Below are 27,903 nucleotides of genomic sequence, written 5' to 3' on the forward strand. Positions count from 1 at the left end.
ATATAAAAAAATCGCATATTTTATATCTGTTGATTTAAGATTAATTTAATATAAAATGAGCGCTTTTTTTTGCGTTGTAAGAAAGAATATTTCGATATAAAAAAATGCTATTGTATTACATATATATGGTATATGCGCTTTTACACGAGATGTATCGATATTTTTCTTTTGAAATATGGCGCCTTCGCAAAGCAAAGACAACAGTTTCCAAACAAACCATTTTTCAAAGAAAAATTTGTCATAATAATATCAATTTAGTTAGCCTACAATTTTACTAAACATTTCCGCATTCTAAGACGACGTACTTTCCAGAAGGCGAATAAGGTTATCGAGATAATGTAATTATTTAGGATCAATGATTCTTTGAAAATTCCGCATGTCCGATCTTTCCCATTAATCACAACCGAGATCAATTACAGCTTTATTAAAACATTGGCAGTACTGTGTCAATCATTGGCACGCATTTTTCGCGAAAACGGACGCGTATTTGTCATCGATCATTGTCGATTCCTCGTAAATGATTGTCGCAAAACATTTTCTTCAGATATCGATATTAGTCACGTAATTTTATCACGACCGCTTCGATCAAACTCCAATAATAAGTGAATATCTTTGATTTCTATAAAGTAGACAGTTTAATATTAAGAATAATTTGGAGAAAAATAGATGGACGAAAAAAATACATCGGTAGATGTGTATTATTATCAGTGTTTTCCGTTATCTGGATAAAATTATCTAGATTTTCATCTAAATGCAATTATTGTTTATTTTATCTTTTATCTATACAGGGTGGCCCATTTTAATCCATCCAGTCGAATATCTCGAAAACCAAGCCCGGGAGAGAAAAATGTATCAGACAAAAGTTGTATGGTTTCGAGGGGGCCATAAGATGGTACCATTGGTTTGACCTTGAAGAGTCATTTGAAGGTCACGTGAAGGTCACTTCAATTTCTTTAAATGGAATACCTTATATATTTTTGCACATTCTTATAGCTCATCTCGAGAGCTTTCCAAAACACTATAATTAAGTTAGTTTTCATTAAGTACTTTCCGAGTTATGAGGCTTGAAATAATTTCTTAATTTTACATAAACCATAAAATATCTTGTAAAATATTCATTTTTCGTTTATCTTACCTTAATACTTTTATGTACAAAATAATGAGAGGAATCAATTGGTGTAAAGAAAACACATAATTGTTTCGAAAGAAAAAAATGTAATTTGCAATTAACAATTACATTTTTTTTCTTCGAAACAACTATGTTTTCTTTACACCAATTGATTCCTCTCATTATTTTGTACATAAAAGTATTAAGGTAAGGTAATCGAAAAATGAATATTTTACAAGATATTTTACGGTTTATGTAAAATTAAGAAATGATTTCAAGCCTCATAACTCGGAAAGTACTTAATGAAAACTAACTTAATTATAGTGTTTTGGAAAGCTCTCGAGATGAGCTATAAGAATGTGCAAAAATATATAGGGTATTCCATTTAAAGAAATTGAAGTGATCTTCACGTGAGCTTGAAATGACTCTTCAAGGTCAAACCAATGGTACCATCTTATGGCCCCCTCGAAACCATACAACTTTTGTCTGAAACATTTTTCTCTCCCGGGCTTGGTTTTCGAGGTATTCGACTGGATGGATTAAAATGGGCCATCCTGTATAATTCAAGTTTGTGGTATCTTTATCTGTATCTCAGATATAAGAAAAGTGATATCTTTTATTAAAACACATAAGATAATATAATTAGTGTGCACTGAGTACAATTTTTCCAAACCATAGCAATTTACCGGCCAGCTACTCTAATCGGTCAATTTCAACATTTCAATCATAATCGAGCCCGCGACCTATAGTGTAATACGGATTTAAAAGCGTTCCACTTAATGATCGCGGCACTCGTAAATATAATGTGTCTTTGTTTAACTTTTAGCGAACAACAAGGATAAGATGATTTTGCGAGCGTTGCGATTGTTAAGTGGAACGTAGCCATAATCACATTGGTCAATTAACATTGACATTGTGGACACGGCCTATACTCGTTATTATTGTCAAATGAATATATGCTTATTTTCTGTAATTTTTTGTCTCGAGTGTATTATTTTTATATATCCTAAATTGTCTTAAATATTATCTTAAAAGTATCTAGATAAAATATTTAACTAATACATCTTTTATCTAGATACACTCAAACCGAATTATCTTTATTTTATCTGAGACACATGAGTATATGATTTATCTAATTTGTATCTAGATTATTTTAAATTATCTAAGCGCAACACTGATTATTATACATTTTTACGTCTGAAACCGAAGCTTTCGTCAAGAAGGAAAGATCGCTTTTGAAAAGCGCGCCACTCGAGCGTCACCTGGCGGGTAGAGAAAATTCACGCGGTTCCGTTTCCAAGAATGCAGCGCTTGACGTTCAACGTGACGTCAGACGTCAGTCGCTCGAGCCGCGCGCAATTACACGGATTTCAGGAACCGCGTTCCGCGGCGATCGTTTCGCGTACGTCGAAAGTGGCCGTAAAACGGAGAGCCGAAGTGACGCGAGAAGGAAATCCGCGTCGTAGGATGGAGGAGTCCGACAGGATCGATTCTACGCGAGTCCCATCGCGAATGTCGCGAAATGTGATCTCGACGCGCTGACCTCCCCGCCCGAACCTCACCCCCCTCGCCCCCGTCGGCGCCATCTTCCTTTTTGTGCATTGCCGTGTGGTCGTCGTTCCCGTCAGGTTTACAACACTGGCGATTGATCGCGCACACATACGCGCTTTCCTCAGAATGCGCCTATCACGCGTACAGTTGTGTCGTACGAGGTTCAGTAAGCGCGATCTTGGCCGAACGTAAACAGAAACATTTTCTGTCGCTCGGGACACGAAGTGGAAAGGGCCCTTCGGGCCGAGTTGTCGGGGCTAGCGAGATGCGTGCTCGCGTGTGTTGGTGAGATAAACTGGTGGAAAACCGTGTCGCATTCTCGATCCGGATCGGCGCCCGAAGGTGTATGTGTGGGATACTGTAAAGTGCGAACGGCGCTAATCATTGGCCGCCGCTGTAACCCGGCCCGTTCGCATCTTTCTCTCTCTCTCTCTCTTTGTACAGCCGACCTTCCCCCCGTCTCTGTTTTTCTCTGCCGTGCGCGAGCGCGTGCAATTGCCTATTCCCGATATATACCCGAGACGGGTTCGCGTGCGAATAGCCTACGATTGTGTACAGTCGTGTGTTGGCTCCGGTGGCGATGAGATATCTCGGGAAGAGATCCATAGATGAGCTGCAAGTGTAAGTGACAAACTCTCCGCGTCTTTTCGTGCAATATTCTCGCGTGACATTTTTACGTATGTGAGAAAACTGAATTGTACAGGCCCGCAAACATACAGCGATGCCTCCGTGCTTCTCCTCTTTTATGCCCCTCTTCCTCTTCCTCTCCTCCTCGCGACAGCACGAAACACAATCGTTCGATTATCGTGGATTTTTCGGAGCAATCAAGTATATCATTCTCGTCGTCTCGTCTTTCAGACATGTATATATGTATGATACGTATTTAAAACGTCTCTCCTATTTAACGCGCTCGCCTGGATTGTTTAGTTTTGCTCCGCTCATATGTGTGTACGTGCTTGCGTGAGTGCGTATCTGCGTTCACGAAAATGATCTCGCTGTATTTTTGTATACGTCGTACATACAGGATTATCGCTTCCTTTTGATATTACAAAAATATTAGATCCTCTAAATGCGTGCATGTAAATGTGTGTATATATATATATATATATATATATATATATATATATATATATATATATATATATGCAATTATTATTTTGCGTTAATATTTTGCGAAATTTGAATCATACCCAATATTCAATATCAAATAACAAAATTCTTTTTTTTCTTTTTTTTTTTAAGAAATTTATTATAATAAAAAATATAATATATATATTACATTATGAAATATATAAATCATCATAAATCATCATAAAATATATTACTAAAATATATTAATATAAATGCAATTATTATATGTATATATATATAATATATATATATATATATATAATAATTTTTCCTACGTATCCAATCCCTTGGGATTCAGTCTGGATTAAATCCCTCATTATGCGTACGCATCCGTTTATGGGTGAGCGTGTGCGTATCTTTTACATTATTGGTCGCTTCTGGTTGTGGTAGATATTCTTTCTTTCTCTCCTTCTCTCCCTCTCTTTTTCTTTCGCTCGTTTGTAAATAAAAAACTGAGGAGCTTTTTGAGAGCATGTTTGCGTCCCCCTAAAGAGAGTGGCAAACAAATTTCACAATCTTCTGGGATAGAAAAGCATGCACAATGCTGGGTTGCTGAGGTCAATTTTTGGCCACAAGTTTTTGAAAAAAGAAAAAAAATTTCTTTGACACAAGAAATTGGACAGGGACAGAAAAATGAAAAAAATATCTAGGTCCTGCATTTCATTTTCTTATTTATGTTGCATTTATAAAATTTTATATTATATGGATGAATTTTTATAGTAATGTGGCAATTTTTTTCTGTATTTGCAAATTTAAAATGATAAAGCGTCAAAAATCACTAGAACATTTTTATAATATTTTCATAAATTCTAAATTTTTCCATAAGAAATTCCTAATACATAAATCGAAAAAAATCGCAAATCAAAAATAATTTAGAATATAGAATGTAGAATGATTTAGAAAAAGAATTATATAAAATTTATTTGTTTTTACTATTTTCAATACTTTTTTCTCCTTTTTCTCTTTTTGTTTAAACCTTTTAAATATTGTTTAAATATTAACGGAGAAAATGTAATAGAAAGCGACTAAAAATTAACATTTTTTAAAAATGTTAATATTCCTATTTCTTGGCAGATATATGAATATATATTTAAATTTATTAAATATTATAGAAATATAAATTCGTGAATGATCAATTAAATAAGTACATAACAGAAATAGAAAATGTTAATTTTTGCCTAGAATTCACCTTGAAAAAAGATAAGTAAAAAGGAAGATAAGCATTTATAAATAAACATTACATTTCAAATGTATTTTTTTAAAGTATATAAACTTATTATTTCCTCACAAAAAATATAGAGAGAGTATCAGATTATACATTACTATAAAATAAAAAATATAAAACGCAGTAATATAATTATTGTAATTAAAGTAATATATAATGTGTTATTATAGATGGAAAATTATCATTAAAATTATTTTTTTTATTTCAAATTAATATAAATTTAATATAAATTTAATATAAATTTAATATTTTTTATTTTTCTTTTATTTAATATACTCCTAAGTATATTATTTTTCTTAAAGAAAAATAGAAGTAATGATTTTTCCATTCTAGTCGTGCATCTATACAATCTATCATTGTCTGAGACAGAGATTCGAAAATTTTACCTTTTTTTCCAAATCCCAGATAAAACCATAAAATTAACATGGTGCATGAAATCCACTGCATGGAGAATAATGGTTTCTACACTAATGATCTTTTTTTTTATAATGGAATGCCTTAAAGCATATTACAAGTGTAGGCACGGAAGTGTCCCCCTCCGATTTTGATAAGCTTTTAATATGTTGTCTTCTAGACAAAAATAAGGGACACGTATTTTTTTATACGTGCCCATACGCGTGTCTAGGGGATGATAAATAAACTTCTATTTTTCTTTAAGAAAAATAATATACTTAGGAGTATATTAAATAAAAGAAAAATAAAAAATATTAAATTTATATTAAATTTATATTAATTTTAAATAAAAAAAATAATTTTAATGATAATTTTCTACCTATAATAACACATTATATATTACTTTAATTACAATAAATAAACACCCTTTTGAAAAAAATCGGTTTTTTTCTTTCGAGATGAATATTTCAGAAACTATAAGAGATAGAAAAAATTTTCAAATTAAAAGTTAAATGGCTTCAAGAGTACTTTACAACAATAACAAAAAAAATTTTTCAAAATAATTTTTCAAAATTTTTTTTTTTGTCAGTTGTCAGTTTTAAAGATATTTTGACCTGAAGTCTATTCTAATCCATTTTTGGAGTAGGTCTCAAATTTTAATGAAACAACATAATGAAAAAGAAACGACCAATAATATTCTACCAAATCATTGTAAACCAGTGATCACATCTGGCATCAATTTTCTAGCTATTACAATTCTATATCCTCGTAAGAGTCTAATTTTCAAAAGATGAATGTAAAATTTTATTTCGATTAATCCCTTAAATCTCTCGCTTTTACTTAAGACAACAGATAAATAGCGTAACTGTATTCCAAGGCCGAGTAATATTCGTATAAGCTCAACCTCTCGAATCACGCTCGTCGCATCGTGATGTGCGTAAAACCGAAAGACGCGCTTTAAAATCTTCACCGAGACAAGATGCACGGCGACCTTCGCCGAGAACAAGGTATGACGTCCCGCTCGTAAAATGTCGAAGTGTGTTTCGAACATCGGAGGAACCGTGCGGACGTTCCTTTCGTTTCTCTCGGTATGCAAAGGAGCGAAGTAACATTTCAAGCTTTGCTTTTCGTGCCAGTCGTGTGTTTTATGCATCGAGCGTTTTCGTGCCTCGGAAACGTACAGCCGAGATGCATATTCTTCACAATATCGACGAAAATAGTTGTTTTAGAATTTCGAATAAGTTGCGAATTGTATATGATCAAGCAAAATGAGCTCAAACTAGAATTGTCATCTCTTGGGATTTTAATCCAGACGAAAAGAAAAGCTCGGAACTCCTGCGGATAATGTTTCTTTCATTAAGGTATACAAAGAAGGTAACGTTTCGAAACTTTTCACATTCTTTAAATGTCATTTTCATACTCGACATATATCCAAGACGCGCAAAATCAAGCAAGCTTTAGAAAAGCTTTGTAAATTGTAGGATAATTTATAGCAAAAAGGGTTTAAAAATTTCCTCAAATTTTAAATCAAGCGAGGGAGAGGATTTCCTTTAAGATAAAAGAAGAAATTTTGGAGCGTGTTTAGATATATTTTGAAAATTTTTTTTGTCGTATACGCACGTTTATAAAATTGTATTTTATATAATGCGATGCTTAGATTTATCTTATAATTTTACACACATTAATATTTCAGTATTGTTTATCGTCTAGAAATATGTTGTAGAAATTTTTTAGAATGAAATATATTCCTGATTACAATATTTATTCTATAATTATTACTCGCGCGCTTGCTTTTAAGTTTATATAAATGTTTGTAAATTGTTTATACAGGATGTTTTTTAATAAGTGCGAAAAATTTCAGGAGATGATTCTTTGTCGAAAATTAAGGGAGGAAAGTTAAAAGTTAGGTTTTTTAGGTTTTTATTATAATTCTGTTTTTGTTCCAATTTTCCCAACATTTACTCTAATTTTATTTTTATTTTAAAATTTAACTTCTCGTAATTCGAAACCTATGCTATTTAGTCTCGTGCTGTGCACGATAACGTATTTTTTTTCTTGAAAACTACTGATTTTATAAAAAAATAAAAGAAATAAAAAAGTTTCTAAATAAATTAAACTTTTTAATGCATATTTTTAGATGATCATATTCCGGCCCATTAAAAAGTTCTAATAAAAAATTGAATAGGGGTTGCTAGTTTCAGCCCCTTATAACAATACGGGAGGCTGAAAAAAATATTAATAAATAATCTTTTTTACTAGTAGAAAATACCCACCTAATTTCACTTCTTTAACTTGTTCCAAATTTGAGAAAAAATAAAAACCTAATTTCTAAAACCCCATTTTTGGAGGAGTGTAACTCCACAAGGTGGGATGTAGAAGTATATGTTTATATGAAAAACTCCCCTTAATTTTCGACAAAGAATCATCTCCTAAAATTTTTCGAACTTATTAAGAAACGCCCTGTATATATTTATAAATTTTTGAGAAGTAATCTTTCGAGATGAATATATAACGAAATATCATATCCTGGCTTAAACATGGATTCTTTCTCGCTTGATATGCAGGTAGTATATTCGGGTTATAAACATATGAGATGGAAATTGAACGGCGGTTTAACTCTATTAAATTCCACGGTGAGGGAGTGTAAATCGTGTCCGCGAGACACGGGGGGGGGGGAGGGCATCGTACGATAGATTGCTCGTTTTTAGCCGTCGAGACGACACAGACGTCGATCTCGCAGCGTGCGTGCGGCAAGATACATAATCGCGTCATTATATATTATGTCATATCATCGTTATATAATATCGTCGTTATCGTGATAAGAGCCTCACGACCACCAATTTTCTAGGTATTAAAAATCATTTAATCCGCGTGTCCTTTGTCCAATCTTGTTGGCCTTCTCGATCGTCGAATATCTAACTATCATTACTTGGTATCAATATATTGAAAGATAGGATCGTTAGACGCGTTATTTGTGATAATTCTTAGGATCCTAAAATCATTTGAGAACAACTCTCGCATTGAACGATGACGATTTCTAACGAGTCGCCGGTATTCAGGGAAACGCGATATGTTACTAAATAATCATTGAAACGTTTTCAGCAATTGCTGGCGTTAATAATTAATGCCTCGCCTTGAGAAAAGTATAGAGCTCGGTTGAGATGGTTATAGCTCCGATATATTATACCCGATAATCGATATTCCGATCGATGAGGGGAGTTACCGATAGATAGGTACTTTAAGGGCGTCGAATCGCGAAAAACAAAGTTGCTACGCGACATAATAATCCTCTCTCGATATAAGGTCCTTTAATATACTCAAAATCTTCAACACGATCAAATATCATGGTATCTGTTAAATGTGTAAGAGGGATTCGTACGAATAGATATCATCGTCTGAGATTAATCGAGGGAAAAGATACTTGAACAAATCGATAACGGTAGAGTGTATTATTGTTTTCATCGCGGATGCTTATCGTATGTACTTTGCAACTTTCGTTGTGTATCGTCGAACGTGCACATCCAACGTCCATATCTTCCACGTCGTGGAAGAGCGTATTCTAGCGAAACGCACGTCTTGGTCGTTTTTTCAAAGAGATCTGTCATTCCGCGCGCGCGGAGATATAAATACGCGACGACGACGACGGCGGCGGCGCCGCGTTCCTGGGAAAGGTGGAATCCGCCGCGAGCGACGACTTCGCGCTCCTCTCATCTGACCTGGGCTGCACGATTTACAAACTTACATGCGAACGATTTTCTCACGTCTTTCCGAGAAAGCCGAGCACTTCCGGTGAATACACTTCCGTTTCGGAATCTGTATATTTTGGTAACACACGTAATACGCGTCCGTGTATACACGGTGTCTCTCTGTAAACAGGTTAGATAGGTTCGCTAAAAATATGCATTCTTACCGCACGCGACAACGGCGGCTCTTATCAGCTCAAGCTCGTGAAATACGCATTACGTCAACGGCCCGTTCAACTTGAGAGCAGAAAGTAACGTCATCGATCATGAAAGTGTCAATAAGCTCGGTGATAATAAAAATTAATTATAAATGTACGCATGGAATCTTCCTTATAATTTTCTTATCAACACTGTTATTACCAGTATGTATTACATGTGTGTGTACGAAGATACTTTTATGAAAATGTTGCGTAATTAGGTCGTATCATTTTTCTAAAAATGGATGGCATAATCGGACTTCTTATTTCGATTTAAGAATTAGGGACAATAATTTTTCACTTGCTCCTTTGACATAATATATACGAGATGGCAACACAAAATATTACAAATTATATCATTTATATTTATAATTATATAATTATATTTATTATATAATTATATTTATAATTATAAATTATTATATTTATAATTTATATAATTATATGTATAATTTAATTTTAATTAGCAATTAGCTTTGACATAATATATACGAGATGGCAACACAAAATATTACAAATTATATAATTTATATTTATAATTATATTATATAATTATATTTATTATATAATTATATTTATAATTATAAATTATTATATTTATAATTTATATAATTATATGTATAATTTAATTTTAATTAGCAATTAGCTTTCAAAAATGTAGAAGCAATACCGATAGATTTTTACTCGTAATTAAGCTCAATGGCCTTCTCGGCACAAGCATGGTTTCATGGTTTTCTGGGACATATTTGATTAACGAAAATCGCAACGAATATCCATAAAATTTTCATTTGTACGGCGTGATCGATCGACAATACGACACGAGCCGAAGGCGAGTCGTAATCACGACGCGATGCGATTAAAAGGAGCCTCCACTCCTTATCAGTTTCCCTATTATTCTGCGATTTGTCGATGCCGCTGCGGATCAACAGCTGCGAACAACGGATAAAACCGGTCGCGAGGAAACGGGACGATCGATTTATCAGCGAGATAAAGCATCGGCGACAAACCGTCGATACCGTTCTTTGATTTCGCTGCGCTTCAAGCTTCGCAAATAAAGCTCGATTGTTGTTTTCACGATAGGATATCGATTGTTCGCCTTTACGTTACATGATCGCCGTTGGATTCCCTTGCGAGCAAAAATTATCACGCGACATTCAAGGAAGGAGTGCATTCTTGCATTCTAATAGGCTAAAAATATAACTTATCAGATCATCTGTTCCTTTGTTATTGTTTTATTGATTTCAAGATTTCTAATTTACAACGTGCAATCTCGATATACACTTAAAATATGATAGCGGTCAAACTCACGGCTTTAATTCGGGATGCCAATTGTACGGACAAACCTGGGTCACGAGAGACCGATATTCAAAGAATGTAATGCCGAAATAAATATTATTCCGTGGTTTTCAATTGTTCGAATAAAATTTTATATCGTGTCCTCTTTTCTTACAAGCAAAATTCCATTAAAAGATTTAGTACGACTTATAAATTTTACAAAAGCAATTATTTAAAGCGAACATCCGAGCTTTCATACATGCATAATTGATCAATTAATCTTCATAGAATCGTTTTTGAGACGTATCTAATTTTCCTATTAAAATTGAAATTTGAATTATTCTGTCAGAATAAATTATTCGCGCGAAAGTTTAGAAATTTAGTAGATTATGCGACACCGAGATTACGTTGAGATTATTTCTACGGTACATTTGTGTTGTAAAAAAACAGATTAATTATTAATTACTATTATTTAACAGAAAACTCTTCTATATTATTTCTATTTCATTTCATTTTATTTGCGGAAGAGGAAAAAATTGAAGTTGGATAAAAATAAAATGCTCAATTTTCCTGTTATATTCCTTCGCCGTTAATAACACATACCTGTAAATAGTCATTTGCATATTTGTGAAAATCTTGTTTCCTATCACAATGTCTTATGCAATATACATCATGCATAATTTTATTCGTAATGATCTCGAGCTAATTTAGAGATGATTTTTTTCTTATTGAAATTATTAGCGAAAATGCCAATAATTTCCGAGTCTCAAGCAATTAAAAAAAAATGTTTTATTAACTATTTTTTTAAATTTTAAAGATTGACAAAACTACATTCTTCAAATAATTTTAGACGAACAAAAATTAAGTCAAAATTGAATTTTGATTTAATTTTTGTTTATTTATTTGTGCCAAATTCCTTATTATTAAATTTTAATTTTAGATGAAGTTTTTATTTCAGTAGAATTCTAATTTGAATCTTATTGTTAGATATAGTGAAAAAAATTAGAAACTTGAAAAAAATAATGACTTTTTTCAGCATTTTCGTACAAGAAAACTTGACTCTTAATTGATCAGAAAATCTGCAAATCTCATCTAAAAAGACATTCAGACGCTTTGAGAAATTATTTTAATGATCTGTTTTTTCTCATATAAAATCGCTAAGATCGTTCAGAGAGAAAAGCTATATATTTACATTATCGATATGATATAACGAAAGAATATAATATTTATCGGAAACACAACAATGGTGCTTCTTCATGTATCATGACCTCAAAATTCGTTAATAAGCGAATGTATTCTTCCTTCTCACATGTTCATCTTCTACATTTCTTGTATGTTTCCTAGGCAAATTAGTTGTACCTTAGCTTGAATACAAGTCATACATTACATCCATTACACACAGTACATCCATTGCTGCTGTCTTTCCTTCTTACATACTGTTCATTTTGTTCTCAATGTAAAAAAAACTTGATATTTGCGTTCTATTTACTGCGTTTTTGGTCCTGATAGTCTTTAAAGACAATTAAAAAAAAAGGAGACCGGCGACATATCGAGCCGATTGGATTGTCTTTAAGATACGTTCTTGCTATGTCTTTTGCCGAAAATTTGTTTATATTTTACAATTTTATTTTTCCGACATGTACAGCGAACTTTTTTATTTATTTTTTCCTTTCTCATTATATTTAATTCTTCGTTATGTTATTTATATTAATTTGAATGCTAATTTTGTTCATGTTCATTTCATTAAAGAGAGTCTGAATTAGATCGAAATATTGCAATATTTGCAATAAAATATTTTATAATTTTTATTGAAAATTATACTCTGCATTTGTTGCGTTTTTTTGGATCTTAACAGCATTCTTTTCATTTATGTGATTTGATCTTGTGAATCTATACTAATTTAGACATACTAAATTAATTATTTATTTTATTTTTTGTTACTTATATACGTTTTATGACTAGCATGATAATATTAAAAATTTAAAAAGGAATGTAGATTAATTTAATAATGTTACAGTTAGGGATTTATATACAGGGTGTCCCAGACCACCTGTACACCCCTTTTAAAATGAAAATAAATGGCTTTTATCAAAAATCGCGAACAATTTTTAAGTAAATCGGGTGATGAAATAATGAACTTCAAATGTTCCTGTGGCGCAACTAATGACAAGGATGTGTGTGAAAACGTTTGATACTAAAGTTTCTCATTTTTTCACGTACAATTCGAATCTGTAATAAAAAGTACCATGTTCCCCTAAAAAAATTCAACTTCCGATCCGGATGGCGTATTTCCGGTCGGAATCAAAAGTTGAAAATATCACCATTTGATAGAGCGTACCCGATTTACTTAAAAATTGTTCGCGATTTTTGATAAAAGCCATTTATTTTCATTTTAAAAGGGGTGTACGGGTGGTCTGGGACACCCTGTATATATATATATATATATATATATATATATATATATATATATATATATACAGGGTGTCCGATTCGTGAGGGACCAAACGAAAAGTGATGATAGATTGGGTCAAACTAAGAAGAAAAGTCCTCTACCATTTTGCAAAATTCGCAATAATTATTAAGTTATAGGCAAAAATGTCTCAGCGCATGAGAAGCGATCTATCTACCGCTTCTTATACTCTGAGACATTTTTGCCTATAACTTAATAATTATTGTGAATTTTGCAATATGGTAGAGAACTTTTCTTTTCAGTTTGGCCCAATCTATCACCACTTTTCGTTTGATCACTTAATAATCACACACTACAAGCGGTTTACCGCTTCTCATGCGCCGGGACATTTTTGCTTATTACTTAATAATTATTGCGAATTTTGCAAAATGGTAGAGGACTTTTCTTCTTAGTTTGACCCAATCTATCATCACTTTTCGTTTGGTCCCTCACGAATCGGACACCCTGTATATATATATATATATATATATATATATATATATATATATATATATATATATATATATATATACACATACTCTGAAATATATAGAGAGAAATTTTAAGATTACTTCTAATCGAGTTTTTTTATTTTTCAGTGAGATTACAAAAAAATGTCTTTAAACACCACTAATATACGATGTCCAAGAAGAATGCCTCATTTGTGTATATCTTCGATAATGAAATGCTATTTCAATAAAATATTTCACTTATCGATTGCACACAGACGAGATCATTCATGGGGAATTAGATGGATTTTTGTTGTCTTGAGTTGCCTGTTCTTGATGGTAAATGCGCAGCAAGTCAAAACATGCTCACCTGGACTAGAAACAGCAGGATGTAAGTTTGAAATATGATACATTTTTTTTTTGTTTCATATAGCACGATACTTCTATAATGTTAAAAATTGCATAACACGATAAATTTCCTATATATCTTGACAGATAATTTTCGCTAATAAGCATGAAAAATTTTGCGTTTCCTTTATAATAAATAATTTCATATCTTTGGATTTTTTGCTACTGATAATGAGCCACTCACCGTCCCATACCATCGTATTCTATTTGCTTATAAATAATCGTTAGAATAATGCTGTGTTACACACACGAATAAATTATATTAAACTTATATTTTTATGAAGACAATTTTCTTTTACTTTTATTATATTATGTACAGTAGGCGCCAATAATGCCTTAACATATGAAATTGGTCGCATTCGGTACTAATAATAACTAGACACATCACATCAAGCTATTCATGAATCATGACTGTTAATTTCGAAAAGGAACCGACAACATTATTTGGGAATTGTGTCCACACACATCTGTTCAACAATTTTAAATGCAAGTTATAATAGATTGTAGGCATAATTTCAAAACAAATATTATCGGTTCCTTTTCTAACTAACAGTCATGATGCATGAATAGCTTGATGAGATGCGTTTAGTTATTACTAGCCCCGAATGTGACCAATTTCATATGTTAAGGCATTATTGGCGCCTGTACAAATATATAATACACAAAATTCAAGGCAGTGCGTACATTTAGATTTATATTCATTTTAAATTAAAGATAAAAATTGTTTGTTTTCGATCTCTTCCTCATGCATGCCCCGTCTAATATATCAGAATTATAGATAAAACATATGTCTCAATTTTCTCTATGATATTCTAGTTTTAAACTAAATGCATATATTTACATTTAACGCTAACAATATAATTGATACCGAAATTATTCATATGATTGAATATACAACCGACATCACCATTTAATGTTATATTATACATATTTTTTAAAGAGCTTATTCTCGCATTAATTTATTATTAAGTAAACATTATAAATAAATATTGTTTAATATTTCTAACTTAATATTTTTAAAATTTTCGAATATGTAATAAATTATATTTTACTTTTTATAGGGACGGTGCCGGAAGGTGACATATTTGTCAAATATGGCGACAACCTGCAAATTTGGTGTAATTTAAATGAAACGTTTGTTGCTAAAGAATATCCAGGTTCAAACTCTTCGAATATCTCCTTCATTCGCGATAATACAACAGTAGAGCAGAAATTCGTTACTATAATCAATAAAACAACAGCACTGTTGACCATTGAATCACCACCAGCTGGCTGGTATATGTATTCTTGCGATTTGGACATAGCCGGTGACAAAGACGCAGCTGTTTGTCTCAATATAGTTTTTGTTGCATGTAAGCAATCGTATTCATTTGTGAATTATCTTTTACATATGTTTTCGAATTACATATTTTTTCAAAAGACTTTTCTCCTCTTCAATTATACTATCTGTAAGAAATATATTCTATTTATTTAACTTTTAAGAAATTTCTACAAGAAAATATACTTTATGATATACTCTTGATACAAATAAGATGAGAAACTTTCTCATGAAGGAAATACAAAAATACTACATTATTTACAATCATTATACGTATCTAAAATATAAATATTTTCATTACAGTAGAGATGTAAGGTTGCTAGTAGAAATACATAGTTATCCTCTTATCAGAACACGATACTCGACGCGATTTTTTATGGAGACAATACAGTGCATTGATTGTCGTTTTATTAAAATTATGAGTAAATCGTTTGATATATACATATATCTTAGAAACCATTTTCCTATCATCAATGATAAAGATAACTAAAAAGGAGACATTGTATAATATTAAGAGTTATTCACAAGTAATTTCTTATCTTATAGAATTTGTACATTGACCTACTACTCAGTTCTACTTGTTTGCAAAAGCAATGTTTGAGAATACACACACGATATAAATTACACACTTTAGTCATGTATTTACTTAAAAAAATTAAGAGATTTTTAATGTATTAATGTTTTGTATATGTTGCATTAAATTGCTTTTTATAAAATCTGTGTAAACATAGAAACGATAAAAACTGAGAATTTATGTTAAATGAAGTAGTCTCTAGTACAACTGATACACAAAAAACAAGTCGTGATAGTGTTTATGAATGCAAATTCGAATAAAAACAATTCGCAGCGAGATTCATTAGCGAAAATGTATTAAAGAACATGCATATTGAATATTGAAAGATATATTTAAAAATTAATTACATAATTATAACAGATATATATTTCTCTTTTTTATATGATGTATTTTATTTTATTCAACAGATGAGCCTCAACTGCCAAGCAACTTTACTTGTAGATCCTATAATTGGGAAAGTATAACATGTACATGGGAGGTATCAAAAAATTATATCCCAACAACCCATAAATTATTCTTTAAAATGCACGGAGCAAGAGGGCGAAAACTTTTTCCTTGTCCTATAGCAAAAGCGAAGAATGATTCTTGCACTTGGACTCAATATACAAATCCGATATACAGGCAAACATACGAAAACTATACGTTCGTAATGCAGATTCAAAATATGTTTGGCAACAAAACCGTCGTATATAAAATTGATCATTATGCTATAGGTATATATATCTTTTATTAGACTATTTCTTTTCATGTAATAGAATGATCTCATATGTATTAAGTAATGAGACATATATGATCTTTGAATATATATTTTAAATTTAACAGTAAAATTATGTTATTTTTATACTATTTTCAGTTATTCCTGCAAAACCTGCGCCTCTGTCAGTGATTAACAAAACATCGGATAGTGCAACATTGTGTTGGGAATCCCGCTTTCCGATGAAGAGCTTTCCTCCCGGTTTAACTCATAAAGTTATGTACCAGAATCAATGGGATCATAAAAAAAATTGGAAGGTAGGATCAATTTATATTATTAGCATTATTAGCGATATTTTTTATCTCTTTAAGATAATTCGTCGGTTTATTGTAATTAAATGTACGAAACGATAATCTCGATTGAGTGGTATCTTATCCACAGGTTATCAATATTGATACGGAGCCTCATTTGCATAAGAGATGTTCCACTCTTACTGGATTGTACGCTAATACCGCGTATGATGCACGCGTTTACTTAAGAAGCGCCAAGGCCGTAGGAGAGGATATGTATAGTGAGCCCGCTGTTATTATATTCAGGACATCACCAACGTGTAAGTGGATTTATAAAGTAGGAAGAGAATCTATCTATTATCTTACTTTTACTTTTATTTATATTTATAATACGATAAATATAAAATTATTTTAATATATAATAAATTTTATTCAATAGATTATAATTAAATAACGTATTTGTTTTATTTTTCTTATTAAATTTTTAGTACCTAGCTTTCCACCGCGAACCGATATTGGTAGCTTCGAAATTGTTGAGAACAATGGAAACAGGGACATATATTTATATTGGCAAATGATACAACAATACTACGAGAATGGTAATAAATTTAAGTATCAGGTTAATCATGTGGAAGAAAATGATCATAAAATAATTCTCGAACCGATCGAGATGACGAAAACGTATGCCAAGTTTAAGGGACTCAGCTTTAATAAATACCGGTTTAAGATTGTCTCGGAGAATGAAGTCGGTATTAACAAGAATTATACGGAAATTATTGTACCTAGTCGAGATGAGAGTGAGTATATCAAGAAGATTGATGATGAAAAAAAAGCGAGCTAAATAACGTTTAAATTTATATTATTATTGCGAAGAATTAACATGAGATGTTTTTCTTACAGTGCCACGTGAACCGATAGCGTTCACGAGAATGGCTTTCGAAAATGGACTCTACGAATTGTCTTGGAAACCGCCGATCATGCATAAAGATATCACGAATTATACTATCTTTTGGTGCGACAACGAGCGCGATCGTCCTTATCAATGCACAGTATGTGTTGATTTTATCTGTTATTCATTTGCAAAATAATTTTACGCGCAAATTAAAATGATATATTTCCAGGGTTACTTGAACTGGACACATGTATCCATGAATACTACAGTCTATAACATAACCGTACCAGATTCGAGCAAAATATATCAATTCGCGATTTCCGCAAATACGAATAAAGGCAGCAGCGGTATGATATGGTCATATTGCACGGTGATTCATTCAAAAGCGCTCGGCAAAATGAAATCCATATGGATTAATCGTATCGGATCGGACTTTATCGATGTCGGATGGAAGCTTGAGTGTTCAGATCGCATTGGGAGCGTCGAAGAAATGAAGATTTACTACTGTCCTATTGTGTCACCGTTAAATGCCAAATGCAAGGAACCCAAGCGTAACGTCACCGTCAAATCCTACCCACCTATCATAAACGGCATTGTCAAAAACTTGACGCCCTATACTACGTATATGCTCGAAGTCACGACGGTGACCAAGAATGGTGAGAGTCAGCCTAGTGAATCCTTATATAACACTACTCTCGAGGCGGCACCCAGTTCTTCGCCTTTGAACGTAACAGTCATTAATGTTACCAACACGACGATGTTTATCGCATGGCAACCACCGGAGGCGATGAACGGTGTACTCAGATACTACGAAGTCTACTATAATGGTTTCATGAAAAAAGTAGAAGAAGGGAATGATACTAAACTGACGAATTTGTTGGCGTATACGGAATACAACATTAGTGTTACCGCCTGTACTGTGGCATGCAGTGAAAAATCACCGATGATAACAGCACGTACGAAAATTGGTATCCCCGGTAAGATTAGTATACCGAAAGTGCACTTCATGAACTCCAGCCAAGTGCTCGTCACATGGGATCCTCCAGAACATCCTGCCGGCCCGATACATCTAGCTTATTATGAGATAGAGGCTACCAGTGGCGAAATTCAGAATGTTACTAATATGGGTGAGATTTGCGACTAATTTGTAAGCTAAACTGAGTTAAATTAAAAGAGAAATATTTCTATTAAATACACGCACTATTTAACTTAATTAAATATTTTCTTTTTTAAAAAATTTTTAAACGGCCATAGGAGCCAAACGCGGATGGTAGTGCGTAAGCTCAACGAGAATTAAGTTTTCGTTGAAACTTATTTGTGTGCACAGAGCACTAAATTTTCTTGGTACGGTACCAAGCAAATTTAAATAATTCTCAATTCGAGAAATTATTTAATTATTATCCCTATTTCCCCCCTATTGTAATGTTGTAGGCGAGAAAAATATCGGGCTGAAAGTCGCTGAATCGGAAATCGAACCCGAGTCTTTCGCTTGCCGAGCGACTGCTCTTACCACTGAGCTATTCAGACACCTCAACTCGATACTTCTCGGTCGTCTACAAATATATATTAAATTAAGGAATAACGCTCTCTTCCGCCGGCGTGAATTAAAATAAACTATAAGAAATTAGGCTCCGAATATTGAAATATAAACTTTTTTTAAAAATTTTTTCTAAATATTTTCTATTCTTCTATAAATTTTTCCTCCATTATTTCTTATATATGATCAAATGACAAATGTGTGATGAAGTAATGGAAAATAGGAAAGGAGAAAATTAAAAAAATATGAAAGGAAGAATATGAAAGTTTATATTGTATTGTTTATATTTGTATTACAGAAGCGCAACTATCCATTCCTGATTGCAAGACTGATGGAAAACTGTACAAATTTCGAGTTAGAGCCATTAACATCAATTCCAACAATGAACGTTTAACGGGACCTTGGTCCGAAACGGGAGAGGGTAATTGTTACAGTAATGGTCAGTATTTTATTGGAGAAGAAGACAAAACTTATTATGATCATCTATATTGTAAATGTTCATGTTTATAAATATTTATGTGTAAATATTATGTACTTATAAAATTGATTAACATTCATGATTCTTGTGATACTCGGAAGCACGATGTAACGCATTAGCAACATACGAAATAAGATAAAGACAACATTTATTAAACAAGCGAGAATTATATGTTTATAAAATTAAACAACTTTTTAACAAAAGATAATAAAATCGTTTAATTGAATCGGAAATTGAGTTGAATTTTTTTTTATTTGTCAATAAAACTCATAAATTGCTTAATTATATTTTTTTTATAATTTTTAGTGAGATATTGATTTTTCTTGCTACTGCAATTTTTTTCACTTTAATTTAGTGAATGCAATAATATCAAACTAATATTTTTTTAATTGGATTTAAGTGGAATTTTATACGAATATTCTTATTAGAATATATATATTTTCTATGTAACAGGATTATCACGATTTCTGATAATAGTAATAAGCGTTATTGGATTTATCCTCGTCATAGCATCTGTTTTGGGCCTCGCATATTATATAAAAAGGTAAAAAAATTATATATATAATTTTGCATATAAAATGTAATTTTTAAAACAAACAATATTATATAATTATACAGTTATTCTCTTAAAAATTATGAAAATTTATATATTGTAAAGTTTATATATCATACTATGTATTATATTATGTATTTTTCTTATAGATGGTGGTTAAAAATTCAAGATATGCAAAATATTAATGTAAAATTACCGCCTGGTCTCACTTCAAACATGGTAAGTGAGATTTTAAAAAATTGTTACAAGTGCAAAATTCCAAATTATAATATAACTTTCGATTTTCATAGAAACTATTGCACAAGGACAGCGAACCACATAAACGACAGCCATCTGCTGATTCGAGCGGCTGTTCAAGTGGCCAAGAATCTGTCACTTCATCGGTCACAACGACCGAATTTCAAATTTCCAGCGACAGCGGTACAGAGATAGATCCAGTACCCGTGTCGTTCGGCAAGACTGCGTCAACTTGGGAATCAAATTCTATCAGTCTGCGACAAAGAAGTCTTTCACGAGGACCGGAGACTACATCCTGCCGGGAGTCATATATCCCAGTTAAGACCGGGGATCCAACTCTCAATGAGAATATATCTCTAACGCGATCAACTCCAAATCTGACGGATAGTACGGGCAACACAACGACACTGCAAACATGGCCTAGTACCGGTTATATGAGCATGCTATCTTCCGAAAATTTGTTGGATAATCCGAGCCCTATGTCGCGGGAAAACACTATGGTCAACACCACTGGCTCTTATAGTCTCATTGGTATACGAACACCTATGCAAACCACATCTGATGAAGACGGTGACGATGGTATAGACAGTGCGAAAACTGTACACGATACCTTGATATCGGTCAAAACAGGAGTGAACCTCGCACATAATTCATATTTGCCTTTTGTCATGAGAAAGGAAGTGCCGAAAACCCTTGACACTTTCAATTTGAACACATTCGTCAAACCGGATAAGTTTGAGGAAGATGCATTGATATCGCATCTTACTACTTCTGACAAGACGACATCCAAGCCGTTCTTTCAACCTAATCTGATAAACACAGTGCATGAACCACTCACTTTGTGGAGTCCGATCGAGCAGTCCGAGAAGAATAATATTCGCAGCTTTCCTGTATCGACATCACCTACGAATTCCTGCAACAAGTCGTTTGTATCGCCATTCATGAATCCGACATTACCGATCTCGTCAATCGATACCACTTCGACCCCGTTAACCGATAGCGCTTCAATTTCGTTAACCGATACCATCTCGACAAACTCGCATATTAGCGATCAAAAATCAACGCCCTCTGAGACATCGAGATTGCTGATTCCTCAAGAGAAGAATAAAGACACTTTGAAGTCACAAAAATTATCTCATGTTTCGCACAATTCCGCGCCAAGTGAAAGTTTTTCGAAACCATCTGTGCTCGCGAGTTTTGTGCCTCAAATGCTACAGCAACAAGAGAAAATAGAACTTCCACCCTCAAACGTAATAGAGGATGTTAAAGAGAGGGAATTCGAAAAAGATTCCGCAACGTATCTTCCTCTACCTTGGGATGCGACAACGAAAGATACGAATGAAAGAAGTATACAACTAAAGGTAAAACAGAACTCCGGTTATGTTGTTCTTTCCGATCTCCAGCTCTCCAATTCTACAATACAGCAAAAACCGACAACTAACCAGTCGGATGAGCAGTACAGTAAAGTGACGGTTGTACCGAATACAATGCAGTGAAAGAAGGAGAAAAACGCACTTTTCAGCGTGTCATCATCTTTTTCTTGTGAAGATGATTTCACCAATTGCATAGGCAAACGAAATAAGTTAAAGTAAAATGAGTATTAAGATAAGTTTTAATAAAATAAGATCTTGTGTGTGCATACATGTGATTGGTACGATAATAGAAGACTGCATGTGTGTTAAACGCGGATAGCAACGACGTTTTTAACCATAACAGAAGAAAGGATATCAAAAAAATGAAATATTTAATGCAATCCAAAGATATTTTTATTTGAAGGAAATTCAATCCTCTGTAGATTCGTAATTTTGTTATTCTATTCTTGCGTCGAGATCGAGATTAATGAAGACAAGATATAATCAAATGAGAAAGCACATTGGCTTGGGATCATAGGAAATTCATTTCTCGTTAAAAAGATTAATAAACTTACGTTTGAGAAAATTCTTCTTTAAACACTAATTCTAAAACAGGATTTTATACATAAAAGTACATAAGAAATAATAAAATACACAAGAAATATACGCTATCTATAGAGTGTTTTAAAAGTAATTTCAAGATAAAATTATGTAAGAAAATATGTTTCTATATCTTTTAGACTCTTAAAATTGAATTTTTTTTATTTCTTCCATTTCAAGTTATTAGTGACTTTCTTTTTGATTGCATCTTGTGTATGCAAATATTTAAAACTTTATTTAATTCTGCAAAAATTCTTCGCATACGATTAATTAAGGACTAAAGGATTGTTTCTGTCGATGATTGATTCTTAAACTTTATTGCGTCTATCATCGCCATTGTAGAAACAAATGTATACAAATATTCTTCCGAACGATCTCTCGATGCTACTGAAACATTTACAACGCATTTGCAGACATTTTGATTCATTTTTCGTGACAGAATTATGATTGCTCAAAAAGAAGCAAAAGTGATACGCTTGAAATTATTGCACGCGAGTACAACGACAAGAGTAACATCATTTTTAAAATATAAATCTATCTATATTTTTTAATTCAGATACACACACATACTGTAAAAACATTAATGGAGCTTTTTTTCATCTACAAATATCGAATGCAAAAACTGATTCAATTTCTTCGCTCGTACATATGATTTATCTGTTGTTGCCTTTCGATATTTCTCAATATCATAAACATGAGTCACAAATAAAATTATATGCATTAAGATAAGAAACTCTTTTACAATTGTATTATACTACAGTATATACAGTAAAAAAGGACAGGATCAGGGATGATAAAATAAGTAACGAATAAGAAAAACGAATCTTGCACTCCATAGGCGTCGTAAAATAGCAAAATAATTATAAATTGTTCTAAATCCCCGTAAAAGCATAACATATACCAAAGCATTCATACTGTATAGTATGATTTGTTAATATTATATTAATTTTATAAAATGTTTTCGTATTGTTCCCAATTTAGGATGAGATAAAACGGGGAATAAGTGCTCTTAAAATGCGTTTTAATACTACGTTCTTGAAAAACAAAAAATATTTGGTCGCTTAAAAAAAATTAATAAGGTCGTCCATGCTTTGCAATTATCCCAAATTACGCGCTTAATTGTGTGCGAGACATCAAACAAACCTATATAACTAGCATGTGTAGGTTACTCGGGCATATAAGTTAATTATGCGAATAATGGGCAAACTGCAACTGGTCTCACTCTCATACCGAGACTGGAAGAATATATATCTGTGTATACACGTATTTTAAGCTAGTCAGTGAAACGAGTTCGTTTCGCTTGCAGACCTCTCTCTTACAATCAATTTTTCAGTGTACATTTCGCAGATTTTGAGATGTACAGAATTTATCAAATAATATTAGAAACGAACTTGCGTCAATTAATCTTTCTTTTTTTGTTTTTTGTTTTTTTGTTTTTCTTTTTCTTCTTTTCCCATCTGAGTTTCATACTGCTAAACGAAAGAAAAGAAACGAATAATCTTTTAATTGAGATTTATTTTGATCCAGGATGCGCGAATAGTTTTTATAAACATTTTCTTAAGATTTTTTTTGTCGGTCATAAAAGAATTCACCATAAAAAATTCTCCCAAAAAATTATCGGACATTTATTCTATCATTGTTACAGAATGAAATTTTGTAAGCAGTAATATTGCAGTTTTTAACAATGACAAATTTTAATAAAAGAGAAGAAAAATATTAGAAGTCTATATAAGTCTAAGATAGAGATAGCATATAGTTTAATTATATAGTTTAATTAAGACATAGCAACCACCGAAGTTACGTCCGTTATCAAACTTGCTATAAGAATTGTAATATTCTAAATTATATGCAAATGAAAGAATGTGGATCATTTTTAAGATTTTATGGTTATTTTGCAAGTTCAAACAATTTCTGCCGTTTGGTAGATTTCATTGTTGCAACTACAAGATGAGAAATAAAATTATCTTGTTTGTTCTTGCGAAATGATACTTACGAGATTTCGCGACTGCATATTCGCGAAGTTTCCCAATTAAAAATGAGCTTACGTATATTACTGTTATTAAGAGACATGCCACTTAAATATTTAATGCATTATGTAATGGCTGTTTAATCTATAACGATATTAAGTTTGTATAAATATAATGAAAAATATTGTAAATTGAAGTTAGTAGAAACGGCTTGTCGCAATATTACGCAAATACATGACGCATAAATCCGTTTGTTTTGGTTGTATTTTTTTACAGTCTAAGATGAATCACCCGCACAGACGTCGCGGATGCATATACATTATTCGGAAAAATGTTTGAGGAATTTAATTTATTTTGGCACATTTTTCAATAAATTCAATATTCTACTATACATTTCATAATATCCGCAAATAAGAATCATTATCATCATCACGAACAATTCAGCTGTGCACATGTATCATAATGTTTTGCTATAGATAAACTTGAAATCAATAGTGTGCCGATTTTGATCAAGAAAGACAAGATGCAAATTGTTAAAAAAGTACAACTAAAACGAACAGATTTAATTTTACATTCATGTGACATTTTAAATTCGTATATGTAATATAATAAGGATTGTAGTGTATTATGTACACCATTTAAAATTGACAGATGAGGAAATTCTTAAAAAAATGTTTAAGACGATAGTGTACAGTACAATTGGTAGTAATTATATCGCTCGTCAATGGAACATCTGAGCGAAAACATATCGTCGATTAAATCCTGCTCATGCGCTCATCGAAATAATGAATTTTGTGCGATAAAAATAAAAATTTCATAAATTGATATAGCAAAATATATATTTCCTCATAATTTTTTAGGAATATCATATAATATATATATATATACATATATAATTATCTATTTTTGTTACATATTTATAAATGAGAAAACGGTATACTATGTTGTATACTATCAGTGTAACGAGATTTTAGGAAGAGATTTAAATACAGGAATGGATTTATATATATATATATAAACATGAAGACTCTACCGGCCATTTATATATAAATTAGAATTATATATATTATGTACTGTGTTAACAACATATATCTCCATCAATTTACCTGATAGAATCTAATCGCATGTAGAGACTATTAGAGACTATTTCATGTTTTTTCTAAACATAATCAAATGATCTTTACTTAATTTAGTTGATTATTTAATGTATTTTATTACATTTTTTAATTTACGTTTGCGTTACGATTTGCTATTTGATAACAGATATGAAGGAGGTTGCCGCAGATAAAGTTGCATGAACGATACATTAATCATGACGAAATTAAATGATAAAATTATATGTATAGCGAAAGCATATTTGTTAAGGCGATAATTTGTTCTTCTCTCTCTCTTTGACTCTTGAATGTAATGTTGAATAGTAATGGCGATAATTTGTTCTTCTCTCTCTCTTTGACTCTTAAATGTAATGATTCACAATCTTTATTCATATAGCCTTTATTCACGTAATGCGTATAAATGGGGCTAAATTTTATAATTTTATAATTATTAATGAGCACGTAATTAACTGTAATCTTAATGCAATGACTTATGACAAGAACTCTTACCAATTTATGTACATATTACAGGCCGCGATTTTACATGTAACATAATTCTATACATACTTATACGCAAATAAACCGGCAACTACGAATACACTGCTTATATAGTGCAAAATGCATATATAAGGTGTATACACAAAAGGACTAAAAGATATTGCTAAGATCGCTAAATATCTCGAAAATAAAGCATCTGCGAGAACAGATTCAAATTGTAGCATTTAAAGTGATCAAATATTTATTTTAATTTTGAATCATTTGTAAAAATTATTTTTGTAAATATCATCTCGCGAATTTTTCAAATAGAAACTTTTATATTTATATATATTTATATTCTTGTAGCCGGTATCGAGATGTTGAAATGATATGATCAAATTTTTTATGAACAATTTCTTAAGCTACAAATTGTAGAAATTATATCACTAGCATTAGCATGTCCGATATACTTATGAAGAGGATTTTAAGTTAGTTAAATATCGTAGTAATTACATCCTAATCTCTAGACACACACACACATATATATGACATATACAAGAAGTTTAAATCATGCTAATAGTGATAACTTCGGTTCATAATTATGAAATAATTAATAATTATATATTATAAATAATTAATAATAATATTATTAATAATATTATAATAATTAATAATATGTGGTATAATAATTATATTGTTTTGGAAAACAATAAAACAAGTAAACAGTTGTCCTCGAATCAATTATAAGAATATAATATATAGTAAATGAGATAGTTTCTATTTAAAAATTTAGAAGAATTAGATTTTTAAGTGATCTTCACAATGATCCAAAATCGAAATAAATATTACACACATTCGATCACTTTAAATCTTACAACTTTTGTTTGAAACATTTGGAAACGAAGCAAACGCTTTCCGAAGTATTCGGTCATCCTAGGATTTTGCACTCTATACAAGCGATAATTTGTATCAATTTTTTTTTCTTTTAAATTTAATGCTTTGATTCGCGTGATATCATCCTCATTCATATCATATATACGAATAAACGAGGAATAAATTTCCATAATTGTTAATGGGATGCATATACTGATTGCAGGATGATTAATGATATATGACAGAACTCGTAATTAATTTATGTACATATTACAGATCGCACGTGATTTTATAATATATTCTGTACACATCTACACATAAATACACTATCAATTATAAATATATTGCTTGTATAGCGCGCGATGCGAGATGCATACATGTATATGTACCCCATACATGATCTTTTTATATCCGAGCTCTTCTTTATCTTTAGTGTTCAATTTTAGGATAAATGATTTATCATAGAATTAATTTATCGAATCGTTGCTACAATTTATTCGTACCATTGTTGACGTTGATTCATGAATTATCCTAAGATTCTGTGCAATCCGCTATTTTAGTACACATATCAGATACGTTACTTTGTAATTAATGTCGTTGTTAATTATACAATATCGGCGCTAAATCGTTACTTATCAGGAGGTTTTGTACAGAATATTGTAAAATATTATTACCGCTTTTCTTCTCTCTTTTTTTATTTTATTATTTATATATTATGCGCAATATTTTCGCTTCTCTACCGTAATAATTGTATAAACACGTCGTACTATTAATTAATACTATTAATTAATTCTACTATTATTTGCCATTGTATAATGCCATGCCGTCGAGCCTTGCCATTCGTTATTCGTTCTCAGAGACGAACCCAAAGCTATCATTTTTATTTTTTTCAATACTCACACATGTGGATCGCGCTGAACACGCAAGATAAGTTTTGTAATTAATAATAAACGTTGTCGGTGCGTTCGTATGAAGAGAAGAGCTATTATATTAGTTTATAATCATTAAGCTGAAATATATGACATTTATATCGAAATA

The 27,903-nt window shown here is 31.7% G+C and overlaps 1 protein-coding gene across 2 annotated transcripts in view; it reads left to right on the forward strand.

Annotated features, from left to right (window-relative positions):
* Positions 1–27,901, forward strand: part of Dome (cytokine receptor domeless) — a 31,434-nt gene extending 3,533 nt beyond the window's left edge. The window contains exons 1-13 of one of the 2 annotated variants that reach the window (XM_083082360.1): positions 2,433–3,280; positions 13,672–13,912; positions 14,991–15,281; positions 16,229–16,534; positions 16,675–16,832; positions 16,957–17,125; positions 17,294–17,602; positions 17,706–17,854; positions 17,927–18,824; positions 19,533–19,673; positions 20,166–20,256; positions 20,415–20,484; positions 20,556–27,901. In XM_083082360.1, coding sequence (XP_082938486.1) covers positions 13,687–13,912; positions 14,991–15,281; positions 16,229–16,534; positions 16,675–16,832; positions 16,957–17,125; positions 17,294–17,602; positions 17,706–17,854; positions 17,927–18,824; positions 19,533–19,673; positions 20,166–20,256; positions 20,415–20,484; positions 20,556–21,998 — 4,251 coding nt within the window. In that variant the 5' untranslated portion in view covers positions 2,433–3,280; positions 13,672–13,686 and the 3' untranslated portion in view covers positions 21,999–27,901. Of the gene's footprint in view, positions 1–2,432; positions 3,281–13,671; positions 13,913–14,990; positions 15,282–16,228; positions 16,535–16,674; positions 16,833–16,956; positions 17,126–17,293; positions 17,603–17,705; positions 17,855–17,926; positions 18,825–19,532; positions 19,674–20,165; positions 20,257–20,414; positions 20,485–20,555 lie in introns of those variants that run through there. The other variant, XM_083082361.1, reaches the window with a different exon arrangement.
* The last annotated feature ends 2 nt before the right edge of the window (positions 27,902–27,903 follow it).

Source organism: Camponotus vicinus, unplaced genomic scaffold, assembly GCF_025532165.1.
Source record: "Camponotus vicinus isolate PSW18456_S1 unplaced genomic scaffold, iyCamVici1.0 SCAF_11, whole genome shotgun sequence".
Lineage (NCBI taxonomy): Eukaryota > Metazoa > Arthropoda > Insecta > Hymenoptera > Formicidae > Camponotus > Camponotus vicinus.